Source organism: Silene latifolia, chromosome 2 (assembly GCF_048544455.1).
Source record: "Silene latifolia isolate original U9 population chromosome 2, ASM4854445v1, whole genome shotgun sequence".
Taxonomy (NCBI): Eukaryota; Viridiplantae; Streptophyta; class Magnoliopsida; order Caryophyllales; family Caryophyllaceae; genus Silene; species Silene latifolia.
In genome coordinates, this window is record NC_133527.1 from 3,608,451 (window position 1) to 3,617,749 (window position 9,299).

The window sequence follows — 9,299 nt, forward strand, 5'->3', positions numbered from 1 at the left end:
ACGGGGTAGGAAAACCATTTTATACATCTTTACTTAAATGCGTATTAGAACGTAAACATTGATATGTCAACGGGGTAGGAACATAACATGTGTCGCATTGCAATAGTTCCAGTTTGTGTAATAACAATTGGGTAAATAAAATATGAAGTTTCATACTCCTTTGAGTCCTTTCGTCCCGATCATTCGTTTGCCTTTGGTTTGGACATAAATGCCAAGAAAAGAGGAGGGGGTCAATTATTAAATAACAAGTGAATCAAATTAAGTGCGGAGTATCAAATTGCTTACCAAAGGCATTTCTAAAATATAAAGGCACCCAATTGATTGAGACACCCAAAAATGGAATAATCAAACAAATGTGTGGGACAAAGGGAGTTATATATAAGGATTTACTTATCCATTGTTTTAAACAATTGGGGTTCAGATCAAGCTTGGGTCCTGAATTTGGGTGTCGGGTATAGGGTTATTTGGATCAGCTCAATTTTGACAAGTCTAAGTTACCTCAGCCGCCTACTTCGACTACTTGCCAATAACTTATCAAAAGTCGAGAAAAACAATCATAGTATTTCGAATAAAATTAAGCAACACAAACTTATCAAAAGTGTATGTGTGCTAGACAAAAAAATCATATTATTTCGAATAAAATTAAGCAACACAAACTTATCAAAAGTGTATGGGTAGTAGACAAAGTGAAATTTTCTAAAATTTAATAATTTACTAAATCCAAAAAATATGTAAGTTTTTACTTTCAATAATACTTTTCGTTTCCACACGTGCAGTGCACGGGTTCAAAAACTAGTAAAAAATGATTACCATTACAAATTTGGCGCGCAACTCCAACAGTTTGTATTCGTTTATGAAGTGAGAGTAATCCATATTAGCTTATGATCAATTTCACCATCAAACGAAGCTCAATCTTCCCAATTTCACAACTTTCCTCCAATTTAATCCGTCTTCAACCTTTTAATGTCTGCCCAGATGCTCATCTCCACAACATTCTTGATAAATTTGCGCAATCTCGAACCCTCAAAGCGTTACACGCCTTCCATGCGCTCAATATTACACTTGGACCCTTTACGAGACAACCCATTTACTTCACTAACAATGTTGTGTCGTTGTATACGGGTTTTGACGAGATTCGTGTTGCACGGAAGGTGTTCGATGAAATGCCTGAGAGAAATGTGGTGTCTTATAATACTATGATAAGTGGATATAGGAGAAGCGGGTGGGTGAAGGGGAGTTGGGAAGTGTTTTGTGGTATGTGGGGCTGTGGGTTTAGACCGAATGAGTTTACGTTTGGTGGGTTGTTGTCGTGTCGTGGGCTGGAGTTGAGGAAGGGGTGTGTTGTTTATGGGTTGGTGGTAAAGAATGGTTTGTTTTATGGGGATCCTTGTGTGGGGACTGCTTTGATTGGGTTGTTTGGTAGACATGGGTGTGTTGATGAGGCTGTTCGAGTGTTTGATGACATGCCCTGGAAGAATTTGGTGACGTGGAATTCGATTATTTCTTTGTTAGGGTGTCATGGGTGTGTGGAAGAGTCGATGATTCTGTTTCGCGAGCTTATGAGATTGCAGTATGTTGTTTCTGAGAGCACTGTTGTGGGTTTGTTGAGTGGTTTTGAGGGTCAAGAGGCGGTAGAGTTAGGACAACAAGTACATAGTTTAGTGATTAAAAACGGTTTAGATTTTTGTGTTTCTGCTTCAAATGCATTTATTAATCTGTATGCGAGGTGTCTTGACTTATCTTCAGCAGAAAGAATGTTTGAACAGGTGCCATTTAGGGATGTGGTGACGTATAATACCATGATCGGGACATGTGTGAAAAGTGGGTCGCCTGACCGGGGATTAGAGCTTCTATTGCGTGTATATTCTGAAGGACTTTTGCCCAACAGTACAACATATGTTGAGGTCATCAATTGTTGTGCCAATATGCTAACACCAGCATTTGGAGAATATGTTCACGCGAAGGTGATGAAAAAGTCAATCGAAAATGATGTTTTTGTGGGTACTGCATTGGTTGACTTCTACGGTAAATGTGATTTATTGGATTCTGCTCGGCGCTGTTTTGATGAAATCCGTGATATCAGTGTGGTTTCATGGAACTGTTTGATTGCAGCTTTCACTTCTAGAAATCATATCATGTCTACTACCCTGTTTCAAGAGATGCATCGGTCAGGTTACTGTCCTAATGAGATCACGTTATCTTCCGTGCTAAAAGTGTGTTCTCTTGTTGAGATACAGGAACTCCATAGTTTCGCGCTTAGAATGGGGTACACAAAAAATGAGTACGTATATAGTTCTCTCATTACCTCGTATGCCAAAAATGGATCGGTCACTGAGGCATTGGTTTTTGCCAAATCTATGGAGACACAACTTTCTGTAGTTTCCACCAACGTCATAGCTGCTGCATATAACAGAAATCGTCAGTATGATAAGTCTCTGGAGATTCTCTGTTTTTTAGATGAACCGGACATGGTCTCTTGGAACATTCTAGTGTCCACTTGCTCTCACAATGGTCAGCATAGTGAGGCATTTGACCTTTTTAAACACATGCTGAAAAGTCGTTTATATCCCGACAATCATACAATTGTGAGTATTTTGAGTAGCTGCGCTAGTTTGCGCAGTCTTAGTTTAGGTAGTTCTATACATGGTCTTCTGATGAAAATCAACTTTAAACATTGCGACTCGTTCGTATGCAATATCTTAGTGGATATGTATGCTAAATGTGGATGTTTGGAAGATTCAATGAAAATATTCAATGTCACACCAAATAAGAATATTATAACATGGACGGCTGCAATTTCTGCTCTTGGGCACCATGGTTATGCTCAGAAGGCTCTAGAGAAGTTCAAAGAAATGGAGCTCCTAGGGATCAAGCCAGATGACGTGTCATTTGTGGCTGTGCTATCAGCATGCCGGCATGGAGGGTTGGTTAAGGAAGGAATGGAGCTGTTTTCACGAATGAACAGTTCGTATGGGATTGAGCCTAAGATGGATCATTATCACGGTGTGGTGGACCTTTTAGCCAGACATGGGCACTTGAAGGAAGCTGAGAAAGTCATTACTAGCATGCCATTCCCTCCAAATGCTGTCATATGGCGTAGTTTTCTGGAGGGCTGCAAGAGATGGAAGGCGAGGCAGCAAGAAAAGGAGGACCACTGCATGGTTGTTCAATGAAATATAGCAGCAATTATTTGTAGCTGATTATGATATGAATCACAACCTGGAAAAGCCTATTATACGATGTCACATTTCGTGGAGATAACTTTGTCAACCACGGAGTATAGGATATGGCAAGAGCAAATTATTCTTGCATGGGTAAGAGACTAGAGTAACTATTGAGTTGATAAACTTCCTTTTTTCATCATGTAATTTTTAGCCTATACACTCCTCAATCACAATTCGAGAATCTTGCAAGATTGAAGTAGTTGTCAGTGTTCTAATTATTTCTTTGATTTTGACCTCAGATGATTTATTACAGTTAATTGGCTGGTGTCATAATTATTCTTGACCTGCTATTTAAAATACAATTGTTGGTTTTGCTCTTTTATTACTGGGTTAAGTTTTGCTCCTTTTTATCAGATTTTATGTACGACTCCCATCATAAGGTATATATATATGCCAGTGCATAAGGGAAAAATGTATAACATAACAATATTTAAAGGAGAAACCTTTTCCTTATGTTAATAAGCCAGAAGAAGTATGTATAATCTGCTGATTTTACAAATGTACTCGTCTGTGTAAGTTGCTTTTGGATTTTGCATCCAATATGCTACTGTAAGTTGACCGTTCTGCTCCAAGGTTTCAGGTTTGAACATGCTGAGGAAGATGGCTACTCAGTAAACATTTGTGGAAGCGAGTCGAAGGATGCGAAATGTTAGCCGGGTGGGAAGGGTGAACCAGGAAGGTTCTGAAAAATCTTCTTGCTGAATTTGAGAGTTGGAATAAACCGGTCTCTCATTGTAGTCGTCAAATAGCTTATGGTTAGTTTAGGTTTTGGTTGGAAAAATAGAACTTTTGACCATATCTCCATTGGACGATGTTCAAGGCTTCAAGCTTTTCATCAGGTCTCCCTTATTTTATCAATGTGTGTTTTCTTATTTTATCAGAGTACTCTCGTTCTTTTACCAATGTGTGTTTTTCTAGGAGTTCCTCTTCTCTTACAACTTGCTGTGTTTTTAAATTGAAATCATTTCTGCAGGGTTTCTTTTCATTACGCATGCCCAATTTCAACCGTTTAGTTGCATTTTAGTTTGGAATAAACACCACATTATTCTCCGAGTTAGCAAGCAAATAGTAAATTTTAACTTGTTCTACCAAAACCAGGAACTGTATGTCTGTTACCTGATATCCTGAAGCTGAGAGTCAAAGACATAAACACAATAGTGAAATTTAGAGCTTGTGTCTTGTTACAGAGTTTGTAAGCCCAATTTGATAGTGTGCAGAGGGCACACGTCAAGTTAAGCAAATGCCATCATAACTGGAAAGGAACTACTGAGTTAATGTAAAACATTAGGATTAAGAATGTGTTGGTTAACTGGTTTAGTAAATTTGTGAATGACATTTGTCGTGTCTCTTATTTTATCTGAATAGAGTATTGGAAGTAAAACGGTGCATTGATCTTATGGTGTAATTAAAATGGTGCATTGATCTTATGATTTGCAAGCTGTATATAGATGGTAACTACTGATCTACATTGTATCTCAGTGCATTGATCTTATGGTGTAATTAAAACGGTGCATTGATCTTATGATTTGGAGCTGTATTTAGATGGTAACTATTGATCTACATTGTATCTCAGTTTCATTTCCTTGATGAGATACTGTGTGTGACACTCTTATTTGCATGCTTTAAAATGCAAGTATGCGACAACTAGAATGCTTGTGTAAGATGCTTAAGTAAATTTGTGAAAGCTTAAATAGTTAGGAATTACATGTGATGTTGTTAGGCAGTTAGGGTTTAGGTTGTTAGTGTTAAGCATCATCTATTATTCATAAATTGAATAGAGTTTGTGAAAATAAGGAATTAAGCTTCGTTTGCATTAGCATTAGGTGTAGTGTTTTTTCTGTTTGTCCCACATCGAAAGATATAGACATCCCGTATTAATTGACGAATTTTTCTTAAGCTGGAGTACCACATCGGAAATACTAGTCAAGCAAATTTGGATCACTCTTGTACTTAAGGCTGTTTCAGTTGTGCTTCATAACTCCTCTTCATCAATTGGTGCCTTGTTCAGTACCAAGCATGGCGATGTCATCTATCGCTAGGGATGTTTATACCCTCGATCATCCAAATTAGTGATTTATCGAGTAAGTTCTCTTCTCTTTTTTTTTTTGTTTTTTTGTATATTTTCAGATCTAATTCCATTTTGCTTCTCTGTGTTATCTTGTCTTTTTTTTGTTGCTTTTTTTTTTCTCCCTTTTTTTTCATTTCATCTTTTAGTTTGCATTTTTTATTTTTCACTTCGCAACATGTAGATCACGTCACCCCTACAAGTAGTTGGTCGCCTATAATTATGATGTTATGTACTTATATAAACAGGTAGCTAATGAGTATTATTGTTAAGTTGCAAAATTGCAACCACTTGAAATATTTGCGATTAATGTTTTATGGTTTTATTTTTGCAACTAAAAAATGCAAATTACGATTGATTATTGATACTAGTATTTAAGTTATACATCTGATTTATTGACATAAGTAATCCTTGTTTGCAAATTCGCACTTTTTGTAGTATGTTCAACACATAAGAGTGAACAACATGAGCGTTTGATTAGAGATCATCATTCCATCTAGTTAATTCGACATGACAATAGATTCTGTAGGGCTGTCTTATACAAGCAAACTATCTAATTTCTTAGGAAGAAGAAAATTTGAAACACTCATTGGGTATTCAGTGACTTTTGGATGCCACATCTTTCATAAAAGTGGCAAAGTCATTAAAAACAATTGAATGACTTGCTCTCCTTATCCTCTTTCTATATATTTTTAGTGCTACTCAATCCATCTTATATAGAACCTATATACATAGTAACATTTAGGGTTGAGGTGTGTGGTTGGTTTTTTTTCTTAATGGATAGAAACGAGTTTTGCCCATTCCAATGTTTGGTTGGCTCATTTTGGAATGAAGTTAGAATATTTGATGAATTCTAACTGCATTCCAAATCCCGGAATGTCATACCTTACTCTCTCCGAAAGTTTCTAACTCTTTCCTCCTAGAGTTGATGAAATATTCAAACCAAACAAGTTTAGGATGGTATGGGGTTCGAAATCCATACTCCCATGGTATGAGATCCTCCATTCCACCCTCTTAAACCAACGGTCCTTTTTATACTATTTATATTCGATCCATTCTCATTTAGATTAACATATTCAATCAATCTCCTAACAAATAGCGGATCAATTCAAACATATTCTATCATAATAAAAATTGACTAATTAGTTGTATCAAGTCTGGCTAATTAGACACCCTTGTGTATGGAACATCATTTTTCCAAAGCAACAACTAAAGGGGTTTATGGTCGAATGTTTTGGATTAGAGTGAAATGGATTTGATCCATTTTAATGTTGCTTTGGTTATTTTAAAATGGAGGATAATTCCTAGATTCTAAATCCATTCCGTAAGGGTGGGAGATTGATTGAATATGTTAATCTGAATGGGTATGGATCGTCTTGTTGGTGGCTTTATGTAAGAGACCAAACGACCCCTTATTGTAATTTCATTCTGTTAGGGTGTTTGGGTGGTGACTGGTCATTACCATTGTAATAAGAGACCAAATGACCCCTTATTGATATTAAATCTCAATATTTGCTTTGCTACCCCCCAAATTTCTAACTCCATTTCTTCTAGGGTGGGAGAGTTGATTCTTACCACAAGTGTAAATTTATATTTGATTCTAAATCCATTTTTCACTCGTGTCAAATTCCAATATATTGATTATATTCCAGTTCACCTTCTTGAACCGCAAACGACCTGTTGTACAAAGACTATCTGTATCTGATATGGAGCACTCTTAAGCAATAAGAGCTATTTGTTCTGGAGCCCCCCATTTCCATATTGTATTTGTGATCATCAAATAAAGAAACTGTATGAACTTTGGCTTTGAAATATTTTGATATAAAGCAATATGGCTCACTAGACTATTTACGCTCTTATTCTTCCATCACGGGCCATCTCAAAACATCATCTCTGTGTTTTCAACATTTTTTTATTTTCTTGTATTGTTCTTTCTGTATCATTGTATCAAGTAGAGAAACTATGGTAAAGAGTGATTTTACCGATGTATACTTGTATGCATTTCAGTTTAGGCATGAAGGTCATCACACTTCTCTGAACTGTACAAATGGTTAAAGATGTTACAGGGACAGGTTCTTCAGGCAACTGCTGAGAATCACTTATCTCTATTTGCCTCAGTTTCCTTCTTTTAAATGCATAAATCTGTTATATGTTTTTGCAGGCTTAAACTATGAATCAATCTGATGGACTTAAGAAACATGTTATGATCCTACAAATGATCCGAACCTTTCATAAAATGAACTGATATTATATGGCAGGGATAAATTGTACTGTATCAGAATCTGAATGGCATAAGTACTACTGTGAATCAACCCATGTATAATCATCAGAAATGGCGCCAGGATTGCCATATTCACCCTCAATAACTGTACCACTCCTCGGTACTCCTGCAGCTTCTTCAGAACAGATTGATTTGAAATTTTGAATGGTACTATGCTGTATGCGGTTCTTCAGGGCGCTCCTTGTCATATTATTACTGTGAGTTAATTTATCACGCCTGCATGAAGTTTCAAATAATATCCATTATTTGTCAATCGTACTTACATTGATAATTTGATGGTTGATTTTAGCGTTTTTGTCCCAACGTTTGAATTAGCTTACTGGTGACACGCTGACACTCTGTTAAATGAGTTTATCTGGTTCTTTGGCAACACTCATCTATTGCAGGTCGGAGAAATGGCAAAAGTTTTTTGGGAACTTTGCGCTCAATCAGCTGTGTATGCCTGCCTATTCAAAGCTTTTGGGGAACTTTCTGCTCCAATTACTGCAGGTGGGACTGTGTATGTCGTGTCTGACCTGCATGATCAAGTGTCATATAAATGCTCAGCATCTCCGTCGATGTCTTAGCCTAAAAGAAAACATTACACACTGAAGCAAACATAGAAGGAATGAAGAGCAACCACAACTGGTTTCTGTGGATAAAGGGAGTTAATGAAGGCACGTATTGTTACTTAGGGCCTCATGGAAGGTTATCAAACTCTTTACTACTTCCTCCGTCCCGGTCAATTGTTGTCCTTTGGTTTTGGCACAAAGATCAAGAAAAGAGGAGGGGGTCAATTACTAAATGACAAGTGGAATAAATTGAGTGTGAATGATCAAATTGTTCATCAAGTTCATTCTTAAAATAGAATGGACAACAATTGACTGAGACACCCTAAAATGGAAAAAGACAACAAATGACCGGGATATAGGGAGTATAAGCCAAATAAGCTCTGCTTTAGGATTGAGGATAACCACCTCTTTGTTCTTGAAGATATCATATTCGTTCTAAATTTAAAACGAGTTAAATAGGATAGACGAGAAAAATTAAAAATAAAACCTTGTTTCATCCGTCAAAGTGGGGTTTTACTTACCTGTTTTTATGTCAGACAAATATGTCCATCTTAATAATTAGATATTCATACGGTAAGTCTTAGAATTTAAAAGCGGACAAAAGGTGTCCAATAATTATTTTAGGCCCAATATCTCAAGTTTCTTATAAAGGAGAAAAAGTGATTGCCCTCTCACTTTCTTCATTTATGTCGACCAATTTCAATTTCAGTATTTTTGTCTCTCAATTTTCATTATTGTAAAAAATAGTTCGATTGTCCATTGTAACACGAATTATATGATAAGAGAATATGCATAAATGATGTATATATTAAACTCACAAAAAACATAAATAAATATAACTATTTAATGAAAAATCATTTTACTTTACAATTGAAAGAAGTTAAAATTATGGACATTTAGAATTAGGATAAACTAGTAATTCGAACCTCTCACTCTAGTCTACAATTCTCGCATTTCATATTTGTCGGCCTCGGTCCATGTCAATTTCACCCATACTAAGGCTATATTTTTCTATACTTAATTTCAAACCACATTAATTTAAATCAATTCAACCCGTGCGAATATACAATTTAATTTCAAACCACATTAATTTAAATTAAATCAATTCAACCCGTGCGAATATACAATTTAATTCATATATATTTAATTGCGTTAACTCAAATTCCGTCTATAATTTC

The 9,299-nt window shown here is 36.2% G+C and overlaps 1 protein-coding gene across 2 annotated transcripts; it reads left to right on the forward strand.

Annotated features, from left to right (window-relative positions):
- The first annotated feature begins 793 nt into the window (after positions 1-793).
- On the forward strand, positions 794-4,534 carry LOC141642038 (pentatricopeptide repeat-containing protein At3g58590). 2 transcript variants are annotated; one of them, XR_012543157.1, is made up of 2 exons: positions 794-3,314; positions 3,805-4,534. XR_012543157.1 is itself a non-coding variant. In XM_074450699.1 (1 exon), the coding sequence occupies exon 1, from the start codon at positions 882-884 to the stop codon at positions 3,171-3,173; it is 2,292 nt and encodes a 763-aa protein (XP_074306800.1). In that variant the 5' UTR covers positions 794-881; the 3' UTR covers positions 3,174-3,492. The 2 variants fall into 2 exon arrangements, 1 of the variants encoding a protein (XP_074306800.1); XM_074450699.1 differs by lacking the exon at positions 3,805-4,534 and having other exon boundaries at positions 794-3,492.
- The last annotated feature ends 4,765 nt before the right edge of the window (positions 4,535-9,299 follow it).

Excerpts from the sequence above, each read along its gene's own strand:
- LOC141642038 (XM_074450699.1), top strand. The coding sequence starts at position 882 with ATGATCAATTTCACCATCAAACGAAGCTCAATCTTCCCAATTTCACAA.